This window comes from Gymnodraco acuticeps, unplaced genomic scaffold (genome assembly GCF_902827175.1).
Source record: "Gymnodraco acuticeps unplaced genomic scaffold, fGymAcu1.1, whole genome shotgun sequence".
In the NCBI taxonomy this organism is placed as follows: domain Eukaryota; kingdom Metazoa; phylum Chordata; class Actinopteri; order Perciformes; family Bathydraconidae; genus Gymnodraco; species Gymnodraco acuticeps.
This window is the reverse complement of record NW_022990023.1, coordinates 3,408,024-3,432,332: the sequence shown is the minus strand read 5'-3', so window position 1 is coordinate 3,432,332 and position 24,309 is coordinate 3,408,024. Positions and strand designations below refer to the sequence as shown.

The 24,309-nt window shown below is 44.2% G+C and overlaps 1 protein-coding gene across 2 annotated transcripts in view; it reads left to right on the top strand.

Annotated features, from left to right (window-relative positions):
* Positions 1 to 183: 183 nt before the first annotated feature.
* capn15 (calpain 15) overlaps positions 184 to 24,309 on the top strand; it is a 39,937-nt gene continuing 15,811 nt past the window's right edge. The window contains exons 1-3 of one of the 2 annotated variants that reach the window (XM_034214722.1): positions 184 to 466; positions 16,186 to 17,827; positions 24,020 to 24,228. In XM_034214722.1, the coding sequence (XP_034070613.1) occupies positions 16,208 to 17,827; positions 24,020 to 24,228 (1,829 nt within the window). In that variant the 5' untranslated portion in view covers positions 184 to 466; positions 16,186 to 16,207. Of the gene's footprint in view, positions 467 to 2,789; positions 4,742 to 16,185; positions 17,828 to 24,019; positions 24,229 to 24,309 lie in introns of those variants that run through there. The other variant, XM_034214721.1, reaches the window with a different exon arrangement.

The following is a 24,309-nucleotide window of genomic DNA, read 5'->3' as shown; positions in this document are numbered from 1 at the left end:
TCGATGTCTGTCATAGGTGACGATACTCATACCCGGATATCCTAGTTGAAAATATCCGTGTTGAACACGGGAAGTTGAGTTTTCTACCCTCGCATTCCAGAATGGACTTTACGTACGCTTACGTGCGTCTGCAAGGAACGTGAAACACCCGCTACGCATTTGACGTACGTGCGTTCTCTATTTGCTCCTTGGAGATTCCCCTTCCTTCCTGGGCTGTAAGAGGTAAACCTCCACGGTCGCATCAGTCTCGTGAATACCTGACGAAGTGGAAAGCTAACTGTACATGTAACGTGTTTGTCACACATGTGTGAAACATGCGGAAGCAGCGGACAGCGCGAAGCTAGAGCCTGGAGAGGTTACGGTGGCTAAAGTACAACCCGGGAGGAACTTATCGTCTCCATGGCTGCGAAAAGTTAACGCACAGACGGTTGGAAAACAGGCATAATTCCCCTTCGACCGATTTAAGGTAAGAATAACCGATTTGTTTGTAGACTTGAGGAAGTACACGGTCGTGGTGCCGCGTCATTAACGTCGACCAAACGATTGAATAAGAGTGTCTTTGTTTACAAGGTCCCCGGCGTCCCCGGTTCGCGCTGTCTCAATGGGATTGTTCCGTTTTCATCTGGCAGCACTGTGTAGCTAACGTTGGTGGCAGTGACAGGGCTCACAGGCTTACACTGTGGACACAAATAGATCGATTATGTGACACTGCTTCGTATTTAAACAGGGTTCCACATGACGGGCAGTGGAGTTCATGTTATTCCCGCCTGCTTCACTGCACAACAGGATAACACAATAACATGTTTCTTCTAGGTCTCTGTTTAATGGGAGATGGGTCAGGTCAAAGTGCAAGGTCAGGAACATGAACATCTGAGGCCTGAACTTCCCTTATATTATATAAGATTTGGCTGTAAAAGCAAAATAACATCTTAGAGGTTTACTTGATTTGGATGGTAGTGAACTGCAGTCCAATCATTTGTGTTCTGCTATGAGAATTGTCACTTTGTGTGTAACAGTCAAGACTTTTGGGTTGTGTAGAGATGACTTACAATGTACCGCCGTGAAATCAGCTCACATCCCCCCTTTCCCTTATTCCCCTGTATGTCCCTGGAGAAAAGAAATGAAATGTAATCTCTCTCACTCTCTGACTCTGACTATAAATCGGCACCCAGAGACACAGCAGCTGACGCAGAGGGACAGGTGGCCCAGTTGGACAGGTGGCCCAGTTGGACAGGTGCACCCTAAACAAAAGGGACATAGTCCACTTTTTGTAGTGTGGTTTCTGCTTTCCCATGTCTACGACCTGCTTTCGCAATTCAGTTTTTGTTGGTCTTTTCCCCACTGCTTTTGAATTGTGTACATGCTGTGACATGGTGAGGCTACATTTAAACCCCTCAAATGTGATTGCACAACCCACACTTGCTTTGGTCAGTCAATGGCGTTGTATAACAAACACAAGTCAGCTGTTTGTGTCAAGCTTTCTGTATGACACATTCTTTACAACTCCAGCCAAACACTCTGAAACTAGGGTAGGACTTAAGATGTACGTCAGCAACATTTTTTATATCTTAGCCTGTACCGTTTTCTGGAATTTCATTGAAAGACAAACCAGTTTCAGTCTCAACACGTGTAACAAGGAAACGCCAGTCGTTTTTTTGGAATTGTGCATTAAGGACACGCCCTTACTGGGAAACTAAGCAGAGTTCCTGACAAATGACCTGGCTGCGAAACCAGCTTTGAACTGCATTTGTAGTTCAGTGGTTAACCCGCTTCTAGGTGCATTAAAGTACCTTAAAAAATGTATGTTGCATGACTAGTTTCATGCCATGTTAGCTTGTGCTTTATGCAGTGAGCTGGGGAACACTGATTTCAGAGAGGGAGAGGGAGAACATGAAGGATCAGAAAAGAGGTCAGCAAAGGGATGTGAAGTGCAGAGGGAGGAGAGGGAAAGTTTGAAGGCTTATCTCAGTAATGTGCAGGGACAGTTGAGCAATGGTGAGTGTTGCAGTCAGTCCCTCACCACTGTCTTCTTCTTAACCCTTCACGTCCTCCTCTGGCACTGAAAGCTGACTTTATTCCCCAAGGAACCCATATAAAAACAAAGAAACATTAAGGTGTGAGCGTGACATGTGATGTGTAAACAATACATGTTGTGTTTTCCTAATGCTGCGTCACCCTGCCCAGCCTGCTTCGAGGAAGCAAATTAGTACATTGACTCGAGTACTGTACTCGAGTACAATTTTGAGTTACTTGTACTTTAGCGTATTTCCATGTAATGATAGTTTATGCTTCTACTCCACAACATTTTAAAGTAAACAATGTAATGTTACTGCCCTACAATTGTTAAACAGCTTTGGCTACTTTAAACAGAAAGGAGGAAACAATTATTGAAATATTTTACAAAAAGTAAATCAGAACTTTGTTTTTTTACAACAGTAAAATGCTATCTTAAATTATCTAAACATGTCACATATATTATTACATACACACATAAAGGCAATTTTTCTGCACAATGATTACTTTTAATACTTTATGTATTTTTGGTACTTTTAGTTAAGTAAGATTTTGAATGCAGGACTTTTACATGAATGAAGTAATTTAACAGTAACGTTTTTGTACTTTGACTAACATCTGAATACTTCATCCACCACTGGGATCCTATTCACAATAAAGAGTGAGATCCCCACGACTCTCTATTGAGGTTTATTTAAATCTCTTGAACGCAGCCTCCCAGCTCCTCTCTGTCAGCCAGTGCGCATGCGCCCTTCTGACACGGTAATGTAATCCGCTGTTATAGGAGGAGATTGCATCCTCGGCCACTGCGCTCACGCTACCAGTGAGGGAGAATTAAAGCCTGAGGAAGAAAAAAAAAAACACATAGCGGGTACAGCAAATAACGTGCCCAAAATGGAGCCATTAAAACGGGATGGAGCAGCTTTACAGTGTGAGCAGGCGACAGCGGGACTGGAGCGAGGATGGTGCCTAATATAAGCCTCAGCATCTACAGCCCGATCGCAGGAAATATGAGATAAACGCAGGTTGGGGATGGACCCGGTGGAAGATGGTGACATTTGCGTGTTAGTACTGCTTCCTGGATGCGACCTCTTCGGCTATTTTGGCGTTTCTTAAAGCCTGTGTGGCCTCAGTACCGCTGTGTGGAACACCTTTTCTTTTACCCAAGTAATGCTTTGCAGTGAGGGCTAAATTGAATCGATGATTAATTTATAACCAATACACGGAATATCGCCCTCCTTAGACTTTTGCCTCAGGGATTTTTTACCAGCGATCGATACTTGTCAAAAACATGCAGGCAAATTGTGCGATACTTGTTTCCTCCGCCTGTAGAGAGCCTCGCTATGACCGCCCGGCAAGTCCACATGAATCTCAGAGCAAGTTGATGAACTAGACTGGCCGGCCTCGGCGCGGGGATCAGACATACATTAAGCCTCAGACAGCAGCGGAAACTCGGATCATCTCTGGCAGAGCACCGCAGCCCGGAACGGAACATCCGTCTCCGGTATTTGGTCGGATTTAAACAGAACTTGCTGCTGAACATTTTCATGCTTTGGTAACTGTTGAGGTTGTGAAGTGATTCCTTTTTCTTCTTTTTTTAACCCCCTGAGAAAGACCTCCCCAATATGACTTTTCATCCAGCTGAAACGCAGCTGGGCTGTTTTACTGGGAAACTTTCACAACAGCAGCTGTTGGACTGGATGTCTGAAACATGAGACTTGGATATTAGCATACTTGTAGTTTTGCCAACACCCTTCCCAGCAAATACAATGCATTGATTTCCTCCAGTTCCCGCATTGTAAATGAATCCGTGGATATATTTATTATTATGACTTTTATTCCTGCAAGATCCATGCCACCATCACTATCAGCTGTCTTTATGGATCATAATGCTTTTGTGCTGTGCTGGAGGTGTTTCCTTAAACTGCTGAGATGCTGAAAGACCATTTCCTTCTGCTTCCCATCTTGTCCTGCTTTGGCTAATTGATTGTTTTCCTGAGCATGTGCAAAGACACTGGGACCCAGGCATGAGACTGCACAGACTGGGGAGATGTGTCAGAAGGAATGCGGGAGGAATTGTGAGTAGCAAGACATGGTGCAGAGTGTTACAAGCTTAGAGTCTACAGGAGGGAGAATTACGAGCCTTTGCTGTGAGCAAATTGCATTTCTTCCTCTCTGAGAGCGAATGCTGAATGGGAATCAGTGCGACACGCATCACATTACTATTTAGATTGAGAACTTATCTCCCTGTGCACTGTGGGACACCCCTCCTGCATACTTAGCCACCTGCAAGTTACATTTTTATATATCTTTAATTCCCTGTTGCTGTAGTTTTTTCTTTACCTTGCCAACTTGGAGGTCTTTAAAAAAAAATGGCAGAAGGTTTACAGCGAATACAAACACATGATATGCTCCAAAGAACCCCTTTAATCTCAATGTATCTCAGTGTGTCTCACTGAGTACACGTGTGGATCCCTTGTCAACATTCGTGCTTTAGCCAAAAGCTAAACAAACATCTTCCAAGACTATTTCCTCCTATCGCCGTGGTGATGGGGAGCTCGGCCTCGTCTCTGACCGCAGAGACAGAGTCGGACCATGGCTTCCGCAGCACCCCGTACCCGTCCTCGCCCCCCGTGGGCTGGCTCAGGAACAGCCACAGCAGCCCGGTGTGGGGCACCACCTTCATCACCCGTCAGCAGCAGCACCCTCTGCCTCACCGGGAGCGCAGGTAAGAGCCAGCAGTGTCCCCTCAGCAGGGTGCCAACACGTTTCCCAGTGCACAGGGAGGCGGGCCAGCTGATAGGGATGTCCCCGTGGTGTTGTATTTCAGGGGAATGAAAAGCTGTGACTCTGAGTGGCATTATTTCCGGGGCTCTTGTCTTGGCTTCAGTATTTGAACACAGTGTTGTAAACTGTACATCATTTGAAAAGGTACAACTTTCTCTCCCACAGGCTTTTAGAAACGCTTACAGTAACAATAGCCTTAGAGAAATGGATCAAATCCCCTGTTTCACTTAAGCTTATCTAATCAAAGCCTGTATTTTGATGTTTTTTATCTGACGCACCAACATTTTGAGTAAGCCGGATTTGAAAACCAAAATCCCAGCCCATTGGATCCTCCTAGAACAGCTGTCAGTGTGCTACACTCCATGCAGAGCTGAGAGGATTGCCTGGACACATAGATTGACCTGACTTCTTTTAGACCAATGAAAACAGCCCAAGTGTAATTATCTGACACGTTTTACCGCCACACGTTTTTTACCAGGCTTTAAAACAAGCTTTAACTCCGTTTTATTCCTTTGTGATAATGAATACAATCTCTTTTTACATATTGCTAGACACACCTTGCTTTCTATTTTTTATTTGTGTGAGAATGATACTCCTTATTCACTATTAAAAGTTTCCCTAAGAACAAAGTTCATATTGAGCTAGCAGGAGAGGTGTAATTGCTCATGGTTTGCGCCTATCAGAGTAAACTATTAAAGGAAGAGGCATCCTTTTGATACTCGCTTGTTTTGTCAGTATTGACTGCAGGAAAAAAAAATGTATTCAGTTACTGTATTTCAAGACTGTGCTGCAATAATCCATTGTTCCAGTCTCTGCCTTCTGAGTCACTGTGAACACAGTGAAAGGCCTATCAGCAGTGTGTAAGGAGCTAGTTTGAATGTGCAGCTCATCCAGCACTTTTGACTGACTTTCTTCCAAAGGATGATTTTCTCGAACGCCCTCACGGAAACTTGTTTAGAAGCGTTTCCAGTTTTCGTTCAGCTTTGTTGGGTCATGTCTCCCTGAATGAGAACAGGCACTTGTTATCGACCGCCTGTAGTGTATTGAAGTTGTTGCTGAGTCACTCAGGGCGTCACGGTCCGGTTGTTGGTTATTGATTTTCAGAGAGCCCGATCACATTTCCCCACAATGGGTGTCATTATTTATTCAGCGTCAGTCTCCTGTTGGGCTTTCATATTTCTTTATTCCTGCTTGTTGCTGTCAATGCTTTCTTTACAGTTGCTCTACATTTAACCGTCAAGGCAGTCTCAACTTACTCCTCGAAGAGCTTTAAAATATAGGAAAGGCTGCTTTCATCCCATCTTTAAACGGTTCCATCAACCATAGCACCATGCATTAATTCAACTCCGCAGCTCCTACTGTCAGTGTAGTTTTGCATCATAGTCAACTCTTAGAGTTTGTGCTAGGGCTGCTCAATTAATCGTATTTTAATCGCAATTACGATTATGGCTTGCAACGATTACGAAAACAACGTAATCGAAATAAAACGATTATTTTTTCATTATTATTATTACTTTTTTTTTGGTTTTTCAGTTGAATTATACTTAAAGTTCAGGGTAATCAACTGTTAAAAACATACTGTTCACATTTCTCCAATAAATTGATGTTTTCAAAGTAAATGGATAATCGTGATATCAATTATTGACCCAAATAATCGAGATTATGATTTTTGCCATAATCGAGACGCCTAGTTTGTGCATCTCTCTAGCAATAAGCCTCTGTCCTCATCACACATCAGACTCCACCTCAGTCAGCTGAGCACATAAACACAGGTAGACATGCAGAGATACACACCGTTCAGTCTCCTGCTGGGGGGCAAAAGGCACACACACACATATCCTGACAATAGATGTTTTAGAAGCGGTGTGCAGCAGCACTTGGAACATGCCCTCATATCTTCCCCCTCTGTCTCACACACACACACACACACACACACACACACACACACACACACATACACACACTGCTGAGTGAGCCTAATAACGTTAGGCAAGCTTTGCTGAGCTGTGACAGAGCATGAAATATAGAAACAACAGAACACTATGAGCCAAGCTTAACTTCAGGCGTTCTCGTACAGTTTATTCTCAAATATATTGTCCCATAAAACGTTTTCTTTCCCCATGTCTCCTAGCTTGGAGACGGCAGGAACAGTGTTGTCCTTGGGTATTTTCAATTTGTTTTCATCCAGCAGCGACCCCATTGACTTTGGGATGTGTGTGTGTGTGTACTGAATCAACTGTGAAGTTTCTCTCAGCATTACAACCCACTGAGCAGATGAAGATGGGGTATTGTTGTCTAATTGTTTTCATTTTAAAAGCAGCGCAACACAGTATTATTAGCCTATTATTGTTTAAGTAAACAATGTGACTGCTTCATTTTGATCTCAGCCCTGAAGTGCTGCTGGGTTCCTTTGCATATGGCCTTTGGAGCCCTTACAGTTGGAGTCTGCTCTCTCCAGAGTCGATCCCCGGCTCTCCATTGTCCCAGCATGATGGATGATAGCGTTTATCGCAGCTCCATTCCACTGGCTCCCCTCTCTTTAATTGGATTAAAACGGGTCCACTTGGATTCAGCCAGTGCTCAGTGGCCGTGTTTATGTCTGAATTATTTCAGCACGTCCTCCCCGGCTATTGCCTGTCTGGTGAAGACAGGGCAGCGTCAGGACAGTCCCCGAGCCACCCGGATAGATTTGGCACGCATGCTTTGTCTCACAGTGTAGCTTTGTTTGGAAAACAGCATCGATGCGGCAAGAAAAAAACAGCCTTTTGGCCCTGAATCTGACATGTTTCCAGATCCCCACCACTCCTGTTGCCATGGAAATCTGTAGCATATGTTCTGTAACCTAATTCTATCGGGCCCTAGATAAGACCACACATGGCAGCCTCACACACGGAAAGAAACATGTGCTGGCAAATTACACCTCTGGAGGAACACATAACACGCTGATTATTCATGTCGGTGTTTATTGATGTCAGTCAGATAAAAGCCAAGGAGCTTCAGGAACCTCTTGGCAAGAAGTCTGCCTTCGTGGAGTTGAATTTGTATCTTTGAAACAGGAAGTAGAGCTCCTTTCTGTGCTGCCTGTCTAAGAAGTTCCCCTCCGGCTGAAGGCAGTACTGTGTCAGCAGCAGTGACCCTGCCCTCCGTGTTTGGGTGCCCGCAGGAAGTTCAGATAATCAGAGCGGCGGCTGTGACATCGTGCCCTTTCCATTCCTCCCTCTTCTTCCTCCGTGACTCCGGAGCTTCCTGCCAGTTTCCTGCTTGCTCACGCTCTTTTCTGTGCTACTGATGTCTCCTGAAACCCAGTCAGACAGTTTCCTCTGTTTAAAGATTCAGATGTCTGAAGCTGTCTCCACCATCGACACATTCACTCGTCAAAAATGAGCTCCGGTCTTAAAATATTCACAGAGGGCACAGCTAGAGGTCAGAAGCTTCTCCCTTTTGGCCAGTGTTTGAATTCTTAGTATCTTTTGTTCAACACTGTTAGATCATCTCTTATTTTGAAATGAGTCCTGGGGTTTGAGGCCTTGGTCATAAGGTCTGTGAGCATCTGGGTCAGGCTTGCATAAAAACAACAAGTTGCTCTCATAAAACACATAACCACACTCAGATGTCTTCATGCATGCTATTACCCTGAAACATAACGTCTATACAACAACACCCTTGTGTTCTACAGCGTCACATTCTTCTTGTGATGTTTACATTTTTATAGTGTATAGCATCAGCCATGTTTATGGAGGAATGTCTCTGCACTTTTTCAAAAGACCCTTTGTCTAATTTGCTACGGTAGGAGTTTTTGTGCCAACATTTTATATACCTATTCTCCAAAAACCTAATTAAAAAAGTGTCCTCTGCATCAAAACTACTCCATTATGCAGTTGGCCTGTCCTCTATGACTAAGGCGCCGCTGTCGCCGATCCCTTGTGTCACATCATCAAGTCTGTCTCAACATGTCACAGTAGAAACTGTTTATCTGCCTCTCAGATAAGTTGCAGTCATGGACTCGCCTCCATCATGTTGGGTTTAATGAATTCCGGACAAGCCGTCAGTGTTGAGTAATGAGTCATATTCATGCCTCAACATAATGCCTGCCAGGTAGAACTGAGGCTGTTAAAGTTAATCGTCAAGTCTTTGACCCTAACTTATCGGCTCTTCTGAAAACCGGGAAGGAATTCTTGCTTAGGGAAAATAACTTTTAAGTGCTCTGATCCTACAAGCGAGAAAAATCCCACAATCAAGCGATAAACAAAATCTTTTTTCGAGTTAAAACTGCGGCAGACAGACTGCATTCATTACTTAAGGGCTGGAAAAGGAGTCTCCGTTTGTTTCCTCAAGTGTGATGGAGTATGTATGAAAGCGCTGATCTAATCCCCAAGTTTTCTGGGTGTGTTCAGATGCAGCCGAATGTTTTGACACTCATTATCCTTTCTCTTTTTGTACTGCTTCTCTGATCTAATAGCAAGCAGTGCATCATCGTTCTGTCGGCTAGTGATCAGATAAAGTAAAAAAACAGTAATGCCAGGGCTCTGAAAAACCCTGAGTAATGCCCTTGTAGCTGGTAGTTATGGAAATCCCTCCCTGCGTCCCTGTCATTTCTAGGGTTGCAGCTATTAAACGGGTCCATCATAAAGTGCACAGTAACAACATAAGTGCAACATAAACATTTTATAAGCTAAAGTGTCCACGTCTCCGGCTATCGCCCTGCGTCCACTCAAAACTGCGGCAGTAAATATTTATTAGAGGAGTGACTCATTTTATTTGTTTGTGAGGGGGGGTTACATCTGGAACCAAATCACAGGCAGTTCAAATCAGTCAGACCTTTTCCAGCCTCACAACCTATTAGTAATCGCTGTTAACTAATGTTGCAAATCTGGTCATCAATAAGTTCAAATAACAAATAAAATACCTTATAACCATATGACTGAAATCTTAAGAGGAATCAACAGAAGTAGAAAAAGAAAATGTACAATGTAGACCTTATTACATTACGTAAACATCAATATACTTATACATTAAACTGCAATGCAACATATTGCAATGGTATCCTTGAGGCTAGCAGGAAAATAAAATGTGTTTTGCAGCGTTAGCATGGACGTAAGATGGTGTCTGTTCATCTGCATTATTGATTACCCTATTGATAATGTATTAGGGTTAATTGACCCAACGTGAGTGTCTTAAAATTGCTCTAACTAGTTGCATCCAAGAAATTCAATTGCCAATAATCTAAGGCTTAAAATATGTAAAACATGTTTGATGTTTTAGCTTGAAATTATAAATGATTCATTAATGGTTTAAACAAATTAGTTGATCATCAAAAAATACTGAATTAACTACGTTTTTTTTCAATTGTTCATAGCAATCTGTTCGGTTGGTTGTATAAATCTGTTTTAAAACATATTTTAGGGTTTTTCTGTCGGTGCAAAAGTCTAGCTACAATTACCCAACACTGAATGGATAGGCTGCATTATTAAGTAGCAGAACCAAACCCAGCCACTGATGAGCTAGTTTGCCATTTAAATGTACTATAGAAACACTTAAAGGTCCCATGTCATGCTTTTCCGGTCATTACCCGTCCCCTTGTGTGTTATGTAGCTTTTTCTTCTTCATGTCTGCAGAGTCACAAACCCTCAAAGTACACCCTGTAGCGAGTAATACTCTAACACAGAAAATACCTGTCTATGCTGCCCCAGAACGCCTCGTTGGACATTTATATTTTTCCATTGTTTACTTCTTGGGTATAGTGACGTATTTCGGGTATAGTGACGTGACGTAACGTAACGGCTCCGCAGATTGGTCCAAATCAAATCAAATGGACCAATCCGCGGAGCCGTTAATTAATCCACGGACTTCCTCACACACACACACACACTCGGCAGGACGTTGAGAGGCTCGCTGTTGCGAGGAGCGGGACAGTGTGAGCTGGCTCACTGGTGTGGGGTCGGCGAGACACCACAGAACTCAGCCTGGGCACACACACAAACTCCCAGCCAGGCTGCGGGTGTGTGTGTGTTTAGCTGTGTCTCGCTGTCTCGCAGACGGCCACTGGGCTCACAGGGAGGGGGGAGGGGGGGGGGGGGCAAGGAGCTCCAACAAGTCGTTTAGGACAGAAAGAATTGCAAAAAATTGCACAATGTACATTTATTTTAGTAGACCTCAACAATGGAATTATGATCAGTAGAAATGGCCATGACATGGGACCTTTTAACATTTTACAAACACACTCTTTGCTTCATGGATTATCTTGCCGCTTTGGACAAGATAAGCATTACAGTTGGGAGTTTTTTCTCTGTCATACCAGGAAGTTCACTTGGTATGCTGCTCTCAGATACCCATAGTATATGAGATAAGACGTTTGGAAGTGTAATTATATTATTGCTGAGGAGTCTAAAGGGCACCGAGAAAATAGAGTGGACAATAATATGTCAGGATTGAGGCAATCCGTGTGATTCCTCGTGCTAAAGTGAAGGCTTTGAGAAACATTTGAGTTTCTAACGGGCCATGCTATAACAAGTGCTGACTGACTGTGTTTTATCTTAGTTTAATGTCAGGATTCATTTATTAGTCAGCCAGTAACTGTAAGTGTTTGAATTGTTTAAAAGGAATGATGACATCTTGTCCTTTTGTTCTTCTTTCATTGTTAATCATGTTCTTTGTTGTTTGGATTAGAATGAAACCAAAGACATGTCTGTAGCTCGGTGTACATCAGACATCTGATGATGATATAACACAAAGAACTGGCATTTAAAAAAGTAGTTGAATATGAATGTTGTTAACACACTTCAAATCTACTGCCATTTTTAATCATGAAGGAAATGGACTGTCAACATTTGAAGCTGATACACTCTGCCTCCGATGGCAGTAGAAGGTATCCCGCCCTCCCTTCAGGCCCTGGTCCCGGGGCCAGCCACGGAAAGGCAGCGCTAATGACTGCCGCACAAAGGCCAAATGTCTCACAGCGGCACGGGGAGAAGCTGGCGAGACTCCGTTCACCTGATCTCGCAACCGAGTTCAGTGTTTGGAACGAATCCATGTGGCCAGTCGTAGGTGGCCAACACAATATCTTCAGCGCCTTTTAGGACTAACCTTAGAATTTCTCTACAGGTACCTTTTTTATCTAAAGCCTGAGGACTTCCTTCGTTGTGTAAATTAACTTTTTCCCGCAGCATGAGCGCTGTAGAGCACTCACGCCTTGCATCAGTCTGCTAAAGTGCTATATGATTGTCTTACGCCCTCTGATGCATTAACAAACTGGCCCGGGGTCATTGATGCTCTTACTTAAATTAATTTAGACTACAGGTACTTTATTCATTGAGGACCTCATTGCAAAACGATGGCTTTTTCTAGAGCAGAGGTGTCTTTCTCTCCTTCACTCGCTATATTTCGGTCTCTTCTTCCTCTTTCACTGTAAGCTATTGGCTACTCGCCCAGGTCTGCGACACTGGGGAACTGAGGAGCTGAAGTGGGCACTTTAAGAGCGGCTCCACTGAGCACAGGGCCAAGGACAAAAGGTGTGTGTGTGTGTGTGTGTATGTGTGTTGTACACACTCCTGAGTGGAGCATGCACACGCAAAGCATCTTTTTATGTAGGGTCAAAGCATCGCCGGCTGAAATGGTTCATTGTGTGTGTGTGTGTGTGTGTGTGTGTGTGTGTGTGTGTGTGTGTGTGTGTGTGTGTGTGTGTGTGTGTGTGTGTGTGTGTGTGTGTGTGTGTGTGTGTGTGTGTGTGTGTGTGTGTGTGTGTGTGTGTGTGTGTGTGTGTGTGTGTGTGTGTGTGTGTGTGTGTGTGTGGTGTGTGTGTGTGTGTGTGTGTGTGTGTGTGTGTGTGTGTGTGTGTGTGTGTGTGTGTGTGTGTGTGTGTGTGTGTGTGTGTGTGTGTGTGTGTGTGTGTGTGTGTGTGTGTGTGTGTGTGTGTGTGTGTGTGTGTGTGTGTGTGTGGTGTGTGTGTGTGTGTGTGTGTGTGTGTGTGTGTGTGTGTGTGTGTGTGTGTGTGTGTGTGTGTGTGTGTGTGTGGTGTGTGTGTGTGTGTGGTGTGTGTGTGTGTGTGTGTGTGTGTGTGTGTGTGTGTGTGTGTGTGTGTGTGTGTGTGTGTGTGTGTGTGTGTGTGTGTGTGTGTGGTTGTGTGTGTGGTGTGTGTGTGTGTGTGGTGTGTGTCCTTTTTAATTGAGGCCCAGTATAATGGTTGTAGTGTTTCACCGTGCCTTACTTACATTTAATAAGTGATGTGTTTACAACTGAAAATAATGAGATAATAAGCTAGATATTAAACAATTCCTTGCGAGGCTGATCAAATAAAATAAAAAAGCTCCCACTTTGGCTCGCTGCAGACAGAAACGTAATAAATTTGCAATCCCTGCGCTCCGCCGAGAACCAAATCAATTGCTTTGACAAAATCTCCATGTGGCTGGCACTGTGACTTTGCTCTCCCGCTCGAGATGAAAAGAGGCCTGACAGTTATGAAAATGGCCACGGGGAAGAACCTGTCATCAGACGCGAGGTGTTGACTCTCGCTGAGGCCGCTGTTGTCGTCGTCGTCGTCGTTGCTGTTTGCGGCCCTCAGATAGGCAGGCGAGCTAAGCACGGTGTGAACATGGGCCATCAATGCTAGCATGGGGCCACCAATTGATTCAACCACATTTAACTCAATTAGGGGTGAGGGGGTGTTGTAGTGAGGAGACTCGGCACAGGTTCTTTGGGGACGGTTGGAATATTTTCAGAGCGTATTTAATCATTTGAGGGAAAGGATTTTCACTCTTTTTGAATACACACTGACTGATACTGTTGGAACACTTAATATTGCAGAGCTACCACGGGGACATGGCAGATCGTACTGGGATAAAAGACTAAGCAAAAAAGAGAAAAGTACTCATTTCCTAGTGTTTGTGTGTCTTCGCAAAAAATGTGTTTTTCTAGTTTTGCTCACTGTTTTCATTGGAAGGCTGAGTTTCCTCCTCACACAGCGGGCTCTGGTTTATGTAGGGAGTGCTGACTGCAGCCCAGGACAATGAATCCACAGCTAATGGCTCCTGACATTAAGAACTGGGACTTCTTCTTCCATATTGTTGCTGCCTCGCGGCGGAGAAAACACAAACAAATGTAGTTGGACAATATAACAAGCAACTATGCTATATCTACAAATAGATACAGCCATGCTTGCATACACCAACCCAGAGGCAAGGATCCACGCACACACAAAGACATCCAAAGATACGCATTAGGACTCATGGTGCTGCAGCGGAGAAGAGCCGGATCTACACTCCTCTGTACTTACTCGGCAGTTAAATGTCACATGCACTGGGAGGTTGATTTGTACATGCTCTAATGTGAGATCAACAGGATTATCAGAATATGTTAATTGGAAATAGGCACAGGGAGCATCAGCATTTTTGGCAATTAGTCAACTGTGCAATACTCACAGCGCTTTGGCATTACAACTGTATTACACTGTACATTTAGAGCAGTTATGGGTTTTTCCATAATTGATATCAATTATATTAATACACGATATTGCATTATACATATTTGTACATGTTTATTATTATATTGTGAGTCAATGTTTGACCTAAAGTTATCTGATTTCATTTTTATTTTAAAATGCAGCAACAGTTACAAAATAGAATGATGTATATTGTGATACAATCTGCACATTTTTACTTTAACTTCTCCATGTTTGAATACATATTTACATTTATTATAATTTGATGTTAATTTAGAATCATATATTTTTACAATCAACAATTACAACATTTATTTTTGATTTATTTTTGATACAATTTGCACATTTTTCTCTTCTTTATGTTTGAATACATATTTTGTTTTAATATAATTACATTTTTGAATTATTTAATTTAATCTTATTGCATTTTATTCTCAAATGGAGCAATTGTTAAAACATTTAATTATATATTTTAGAACACTTTAACTTATTATAATTTAATATAAATTCCTGTCAATTTAGTTTAAACATAATTTACTTTGTTTTATTTAATATTTTTCTAAAATGGAGCAACTGTCACAAAATCCAATTTCCCAAGGGGATAAATAAAATATTTCTGATTCTCTTGCAGAAAAAAGCAATATTCCCCAAAAGAGCCTCACTGAAAGCACACGGGTCATGTTGTGGGCAACACCTCTGCTTTAGAGATCAATGTGAAGAGCACTGCACTGTTCAGGCTCTTTGCATCTAACCCACCGCTACCCTGCAATTTCCACATTACCATCTCTCTGTCGCTGTTCACACATGAGCAGCTTGAGTGACAGTGACATTTATGGGCTTGTCCAGACAGCAACCTCGTCCATCCCTCGGGGGCGTCGCTTTCCACTCCCCCCCTACTCTCTGGAGATATCCAACTGTGCTGCTTCCCCTCCCAAAGGCCCTAATATATCCACTATCAATACCTCTGATTGACTGGACTGCAAGCCCACAGAACGAACTGTATGTACAAGTCAATCCGCCATAACAGATTGCTTTAGGTTACTCTGTGTTGAAATCAAGCGAGTAGCTGACTAGATAGATGCATTGCTCTCTATGCTTCTGAAAACGGTCTAAAATGGATTTGTTCCCCTCTGCTCGCATTTCCCTCTGCACTGTTTACACCACTGAAGCCCTGTTAAAGATGTTTATGGTTGTTTTTAAATTGCCTCAAATCCACAATTAAAAGAGATTTAATGCTAAAATATGCCTGCCTGAATTAATCGAGTCAAAATTCATTAGGAAATTCATTTGGGCATTGGATTGACATGACCTTAATTTGCCCCCCTCTACCCTGCATTAGCATTCTACGAGTCAGAGGGGAGAGCAGGGCTAATACGAAGTGGAGGAGATCCCATGTGTTTTTTCCATTCGAATAAGTGTCAGTCAAGAGGACTGAAGGATTGCTTTCTTTGCAGCCTCCTCTCCTCTGGCTCCTCCTCTCTATATATATGTGCCGTCTCCCTGGCTCTAATCATGTGGCCATTGTGTATGGATTTACTGCCCTCACAGCCCCCAGGAGGGAGATTTGATTTTCCCCCTGCACTGGCTAATCTTTCCCTCTCACACTCTATTTTTCTTCTCTAATTCTGCCTGTCTCTCCTCCTCTTGCACTCGCAGATATTTTCTCTTTCCTCTCTTGCCTTTTAGATAATCACCTTAGTTGACTGGAAGCAAGTATTCACTCTCTGGCTTTCTAAAAAATCTCTATCTCTCACTCCTTTTTGTCTGTCTTTTTCTTTCCCTCCTATTTAGCTCAACCAACACTTTACCATTGCTCCAACTGACTGAAACGGTTCAAATCATTGAGCTGCTTATTATGCATGTATTGCTAAGCGGTTCTAGTTGGCAGAATGTACTCCTGACTCATTTGGTTGTTGAATTTGCTTTGACTCATTGTTTTTTCTCTTTTCCAGCCACTCTCACTCCCCTGGCTCCATGGCAGCGGCGGTGCGAGGCAGCGAGTGGTCATGTGGACGCTGCACCTTCTTAAATGCCGGCGCCGCCCCTCGCTGCTCCATCTGTGAGGCGCCGCGCCAGAAACCCGACCTGAACCAGATCCTGCGTCTGAGCAGCACCGAGGAGCACCGCTGGGCCTGCCCCCGCTGTACGCTCAACAACTCCCAGGGGTCCGGAGCCTGCACCGTGTGTGGCTTCGGACCCTCCCCTACCACCCCTACCCCCCCTACCACCACCATAGCTGCCACAGCCAACGGCCTCCCACCTGCTCCCACCGAACCTCCAACACCTATCATCACCCCAATGGTTCTCCTCGAGCCCCATGGACAGCATCCGGCTAAAGAGGAAGTGCTGCGCCGATCCGAGAGCAACGGAGAGGTGTGTGTCCTGGAGGGGCATCACTCCGGGTGGGCTTGCCCTCGCTGCACGCTCCACAACACCCCCGTGGCTCTGTCATGCTCAGCCTGTGGCGGCCCCAGGAAACTGTCTTTACCTAAAATCCCCCCTGAGTCGCTAGTGGTGCCTGAGGTGCGCACACCTGTACTGGGGTTTCCCGTCCACATAGCAGGGGCTGCCCCGCTACTTATAGACCTAACGGACGACTCACCCCCGGCCCCCCCCTGTGACCCTCAAGAACCTCCGAACGTCCTCTCGCAGCCCCTCACCTCCCCTTTTACGTCCTTCTCCTCCTCCCTCCATAACAACCCTGTGCCCCGCAGCAGGAGAGAGGTGCCCCCCCCAGGGCGCCCTACAAACCCGGGCCCCAACACCCCCAGCCCCACCTCCCCTTCAGCAGCCGGTGTGCCCCCTCAGCCAGGCCCACAGCGGCCGGCCAAGCCCAAACACGCACAACCCCAGGAACCTTCGTACCCCAGCAAACGCCTCAGTATCTTGGAGGAAGAAGACCACCCGCTGAACCCCCATCTCCCTGTTGCTTCCTCAGGGGCCCCCAGCTGGAAGTGCCCTAGCTGTGCCCTGGCCAACCCAGGTAGCTCGTCGAAGTGCGACACCTGCCGCTCCTCCAGAGCTGGGGCTGACCTCATTGACCTGGTGGGCTGTGAGTCGGTACGGTTTACCCCCGCCAGCCCCTCCAGCCCGGACTTCAGCACCTGGGCCTGCTCCAAGTGCACGCTGCGCAACCCCACAGGGGCCCCCAAGTGCTCGGCATGCGGTTCCTCCAAGCTGCACGGCTTTCAGGAGCAGCCCCTGCCTCGCTGCTGCACACACTGCGGCGCCGCGTCATGCTCCTGCACACCTTCCTCCTCCTCGGGTCATAAAGCACGGAAACAGGCCCGGGGCTACCCTTCCTCCTCCTCCTCCTCCTCCTCCTCTGCTATCGCTTCTTCCAGCTCCTCCTCCATCATCTCATCGAGCCTCCAGGAGAAGGTGGGACAGTGGAGCTGCCCAGCATGCACCTTGCTCAACGACCTCAAGTCCAAGAACTGTGCAGCGTGCCACACACCGCAGCAGTACCTCACCCTCCGTAAGGTGGTGAAGCCCCTGAAGAGGAGGGAGAGCATGCATGTGGACGCCCGGCGGCGAAATGATGAAGGCGAGGCCAAGGAGCTTTTGGAGAACATAGTCAGCTTCTGCAGAGAGGTAAGAGACAAATGAATTGTTGCTGGAAAACACAAGAACACATCAACAACTGTCTTTGTGTGTCATTAGTGAAGTAAAATGGCTTTGGGCCGTCCATGTTTATGACAAGTATTGATTTATCTTTAAAGGATAAACAAGTCTCCAAGTATCACGTTTTTATCGTCAGGCAGGGTCTTTTATCATCACGTGTTCCTTCTTATCTTTACATTATGCTAAGTTTTCCTCTGCTTTTATGATAAAGTCTGCTCTTTTGGATGTGCAATGCGTCACAGGGTGCACATTGCCGATTCAGAGGAGCACAGTTCCCTCATTGTAAATCCTCTTTTTGTTTTGTCTCTGGCATTGTTCCCTCAATCTCTCTCATTTCAGAGAAATGCTAATAGGCTTTGTCATTGCTTCTGTTTGCACTTGCTTCGTTAGCGGAGTTTTAAACGGCCGGCGGCTATATCTTGGCCACTTCAATGAGCTGCAGACACAGAGGAGATCATAGAGGAGGCTGTGGCTCAGTGGATAGTGTGCTAGACTTGGAATCAAGTTCGAATCCCACTGCAGTCAGCATGTCGTTGTGTCCCTGGGCAAGACACTTCACCTCAAATTGCTCCTGTGGGGATTGCCCACAGTCGCTTTGGATAAAAGCGTCTAACAAGTAACATGTCATGTAATAATAGAGCACAGATCACTTTACCAAAGTCTGATTTAAAAACCTCAAATGTCTGTTTTAGGAAAGTCACTTCTGTATCAGAAGTCTTTTTAGCCTGGTCTGATTTAAATGTGAGAGTTGCTATTGTATCTAGGAAGATGTTACATCACTTTATGCGAGGAATCTTACTGTATAATAAGACATTTTTCTCTAAAAGACGATTTTTATTATCCAGTATTTACTTTCCCTTTTAACCGAAGTGCATCCATTTTGCCAAGTAATTAAAGGATCAACTACGGATCTAGTTAAACAGCCTATTCCTTCCTTTCCATCACTACACACCATAGTTAGACAGAACATTTTCATTAAGCAGCGTAAATGTCAGATGTTAGGAAGTTAATTATTTACTGGGGAGAAAATATAATCATGTTTTTGTAATTACGGGCTTCTTAAAAATCTTGAATAATTATGCATTATTTACTTCATTTAGCACCTTGACATTTAATGTTCAAAGATCAAGAGGACTTTCAGAGGAATTGTTCATTCATGAGCCCTGATTGGTCGGATTCAGAGTGTTCCGCTGTTTGGAGAGAGAGTCTTCTTCTGCTACCATATTAGGATGTGGAAACGTTTCCATGTCACTTCCTTTAATAAGATAATAGTTTAATGACCGATCACATTCATTATAACATCATTGTAGACTATATGTTTAAGATCCATTTACCCTTCATTTAATCTGTGATTCTCTTTTTAGTTTATGATCCACAAATCCACCATAGAGTGCTTTAGTCTAACGGTATTCATTCGTGGGAGCCCGTCTCTCCGATTCGATGGCACCATATTCTCTCTTCATGTTTACTGTGGTAAGGGTTAGGGACAATGTTGATGGACAGCCTCAATATGTTATTATGGTAGGATGATTCATAATTCCCAAAGGGTTGACCTAAGCAGGTTTGCATTTAGTGGAGCAGTTTTGTCTTTAAAGCGTGTCACAAACTCTTATAGTATTTCAGTGCTGTTGAACACTCATAGTCACGGTATAACAAACTAAAGAAGGATTTTTCTACTTGCCCTAAAAGACCTAAGGCTGCTGAGAAAAGACATTTGAATGAATAAATGAATAACACCACTTCCAGCTCAACTTAACTGTAAACTGCATGTTGGAATAGATATGCTGCTCATGGTTGTAAAATGGGTTAATTTGAGAGCATGTGTTAAGATAAATATTAATGAGACAAATGTGATTGGACTCATTTGAAACCTGGCATTGGAGAATCTTGAACGGCTCAGCTTCAGGTCATTTTCCAGGCAGGCTATTATTCCCTAAATGAACTTGGTTGTCTTATTTGTGCCCATTCATTACACCTGCAGAGCACCCATCATGCCATGTTTACAATAGCATGGAGTGTGCTCTACTGTGCATTATTAATGGCTTCTTTGAAAGTCACAGGGCTCATCTCTGCGAGCGTGGGAGGGGAGTTGGCTCAGTAGGAAGGATATCAGAGATCCCTCATCCCCACCTTCCCATCCTCTTTTCCTAATTTAGGAAGCAACAGTTAAGCCGGTATTTCTTTTTTATCATCTTTCCGTTTCTCCGGCAAATATTTGAGGCTCTAGCTGTGCACTCTTCAAAGCGCTCTCCCATCTTCATCGACTTTTTATCCCGTCTCCCTCCATCAAATATATCCTGCATGCTCACCCTGTTTCTTTTTCTCCCTCCTTTTGCTTATATCTTAAAAAAATGAAATGATCTCCGTTTGCCATCCTCTCCACCGTCAATCCCCTCTCCTGTGTGTGTGTGTGTGTGTGTGTGTGTGTGTGTGTGTGTGTGTGTGTGTGTGTGTGTGTGTGTGTGTGTGTGTGTGTGTGTGTGTTGTGTGTGTGTGTTGTGTGTGTGTGTGTGTGTGTGTGTGTGTGTGTGTGTGTGTGTGTGTGTGTGTTGTGTGTGTGTGTGTGTGTGTGGTGTGTGTGTGTGTGTGTGTGTGTGTGTGTGTGTGTGTGTGTGTGTGTGTGTGTGTGTGTGTGTGTGTGTGTGTGTGTGTGTGTGTGTGTGTGTGTGTGTGTGTGTGTGTGTGTGTGTGTGTGTGTGTGTGTGTGTGTGTGTACGTACAGGTGCAAACAGGGGCTGGCCTATTTTTAGAAGCCGAGCTGGAGAGGAGCAGAAATCAGCTGCTTCCCTATAGTGAGTGTAATCACTGACAGCATCAAGTGCTGCAGCTCAGTTTGAGGGGTCAGAGAGATGAACCGGAGCAGTTGGTAAACAAGCAGAGCTACTCTTTCTAATTCGTCACTGTCAAAGGCATTAACACTTGGCAAGCACCAAAACACCAGTGGTTAACATGTAATAATGATTGATGTGTTACAAAAGCATGCGGGGAGTCTGAGCACACAGAAAAACAGTGAAGGTGTCAGTGTCTGATCCTTTTCTCTTTGGGTTATAGCACATGGTTTTGCTGATGAAACCTTCCCAAGAGTTTGTTCAGATTGCAGCAATCAATAAAGACCAAAACTAGAGCAAGACATACGAGTCTTTCTTTGGTCCTTTTCCCCCTGCCTCCTTGCCTTTCTACTCTCCTTGATTGGTTTTGAGAGCGAGAGGTGTGTGTGCCTGACGCCAACGCCCCAGAGCGTGTCCGCTTACTCACTATGCCAGACGAGTAAACGCTGCTAACGGCCATCAGCGCCGCTAGTGAACTGTAAAGCCCAGCATGGCTGGAGCGGGTTCCTCTGTTCCCTTTTCCATGTCACCCTCTGGGGGAGCAACACAAATATGCTTCATGGCAACAGGCTGACTTTTGTTTGTTTTCCTTTTGACACTAGTTGTTGCTTTGAATTGTTGCAACACAAAATATGTAATATTGGGTTTTGCATTTTAGATTGTAAGGCTGCACAATTAATTACAATTCTATTGATATGGACTAGAGCAGTATTCAAATCGCAAGGATGACATTTGTTAAGGGCTACATATTTGTTAAAATGTCAGTTTCAATGAAGAAGTGTTGAGATGCAGAGGCCTACAGTACCACTAGTATTCTGCAGATTCAGCACTACACATTGTATGGTCAAATATTATGCCTTTGTGCCAAAATGATCAATTCCTCCTACATCAAAGCGCCATATCATTCAAAAATATTTGCTTTTTGTTTTTTTACAAATCCTGCACCCTACATAAGATTGTATCTAGTGTTTATCTTCTGCAAACAATTGTCATATCTCATAGCGACTGATAGTATTGTACATTCCAGGTTGATTTGAGATGCTTATTTTGGGTTTATTGTATGGCGCTTTGAAATCCAGCTCTACAGCTCCTTGTCACCACATATTCATGGATCACTAGGTTGTCTGCAACATGTAGATCTCTAGCTTACTTTAAAAAAGAAAATCCCTTCTTAAATCTTGCCAGTCATGTGTAGTCTGGGAGAATGCGGGAGGGCAGCAGCGGGTTTTCGTAGCTCTGAATTGGCTCATTGCGTCTCGTTGGCATGTGCCCAGCGATAGAATCAGAGACAGCAGCAGGACGACAGACAGCTAGACTTACGCTGGCCGTATCACAACACCGCAACCCGAACGGTAGCATAAATGCTTCTCTGTGTGTGTGCACGTCAGTCACACTTTGGCACTTATGTTATTACATACATGCATACCACACTGCTTATGATAATGCATGCATTTAGCTTGTATTAGCTCAAGGATTCTTAAGATTCCTAATGGAGTTGCTTGTCCCTGTGACTCATAAGATTAAATGGGTTCAACATTTCTTGTAAAGAAATATTTAAAAAACCATTTGGCCCATAAAACACCCTGAGCGCCCCAGATGTGAGAAGGCTAATATGAGCATGTTTAGCACAGTGTAGCCCTTATGGACAAAATGCTGGTTATCCTGTCTTTTTAAATGACTCAGAATAACCCGCTTGACGATATGAGAGGTGAGTTCAACCTTGTTATTGTTATTATAGCTAACATCCATTAGAGCCAAACAGGATTGATCTTCCGAGCATCTGAAATGACGATGTTTGTGCAATACGTTTGATAAATATGCAGCATATGTATTTCTGTGCTTGTTTGGAGCACTTTAGTCATCTTCATGTTCTGTACAGACTGCTCTGAGTTACATAAATGTCCCTGCTTGGACATTAAAAGTATCTTATCTTGCATTAAAGTTTGAAGTTCAGAGGCCAAAGCTTTTTCCCTCCACCCCTGTGGTAAATCCACACGGCCCTGAGCCCACACAGTGAGAGCTGGCACAAGGGTCACACATAAGCTGCAGAATCTGTAAGCTCCATGGAGACCTCGGATGGCCGGAGTGCTGAAAGCAATTCTGTCTGGTTGCTAATGTTGCTTCGAGACTACAGAATTGGATTGTGGGTATGGCGAGGAATCAATTGGCCTCAGCGCGAGCCACCCGTCGGGCGCCCACATTACACCCCCCGTCCCCCGCCGGGTCCACTCCTGACACCACAAGCAGGAAAGAGGATAGGTTCTGCATGCGCGGCTGTTGGCCCTCTCCGGTGTGTGTACAGGAGTTTAAGATAGGCAGATAGTGTGTCAGATTGGGTGTCTAGCTGTTTAGTTCAGGTCCTGTGTACAGTACAAAGGCAGCTACATTGTTAAAGCCATTATGAATGCTCAGTGCTCTGCAGAGAATGTGTCAGAAGCTGAAGCGTTTGAAATGTTTCAGAAGTGATTAGCATATGTGTCCTGTATCCTGCCTGCTACACGGCGCCACATCGGGTGTCCTGCTGTGCAGATGTGTGATGCCACACCAACAGCGGGCCAGTCATTCCTGCTGCCACACCACTAACTGTGGAGTTCTACCCAGAATCTACGCCTCATGAAGTGTCCTGTATTAATCATTATCCACCTGCAGAATATGTGGTATTAGAAATGCAGGGAAGAGATTAACGGTAGAGCTCCAAGTGTCCTTCAGGCTTGCATTATGCATTTGAAGTGATCTCATCTGCTCATTTGGGCATGATGATTAATACAGAGGACAGACTTAACAGGAAGCTTTAAAAAGTTTCAAAACATTTTATAGAACTACACAAATGAATAACCTTTACCTAAAAATGTATTGTACACTTTTAGGACATTACTCTTTAAAATGCCGTGGATTATGCAATACGAGTCTTTATATGTATATGAAATGAAAAGTACTTTCGTAGTACTGTCAAAAACATTTGGTATTTAATAATCTAATGAGTCTAACTAAAAAAAAAACATGTAGATACATATATTTGATGAACCATGTCCATATTTATTTCAAGAATGCAGAAATGAATAATTTCATATTTTTGTGCTGCTTTTTTTACATATTTTTTTATAATATCTTTTAATAAGCCTACAGTAGGTTTCTGCCTTGACTGCACATGCATTTTATTTCTGTTAACCTTTAATCTCTCTTAAAAATGTACAAATCACACGTAATATAAGATGATTCCTCTTAATAAAGATCTTAATAAAATGGTGGTGACATTTATTTTAACTGGTTCAGTCATCTCATCCTTTTGTTCCCCTCTAATTGTTCCTCCGCTGTCTCCCTCTGTTTGGCTCAGAACTCGGTGAACTTTGTGGACGACAGTTTCCCCCCCGGTCCTCGCTCCGTGGGCTTCCCCGAGGGCGACAGCGTCCAGCAGCGAATCAAAAAGTGGCTCCGCCCCCACGAGATCAACTGCAGCAACTTCAAAGATCGAGGCGTCAAGTGGTCCGTCTTCCGCACGCCACGGCCCTCTGACATCCTGCAAGGCCTGCTGGGAAACTGCTGGTGAGCTGTCAGAACCGCACGGGACACTTTGAGGAAGATAACCTGAAAGAATCCAGACACATTTGCATAATAATAATTTTT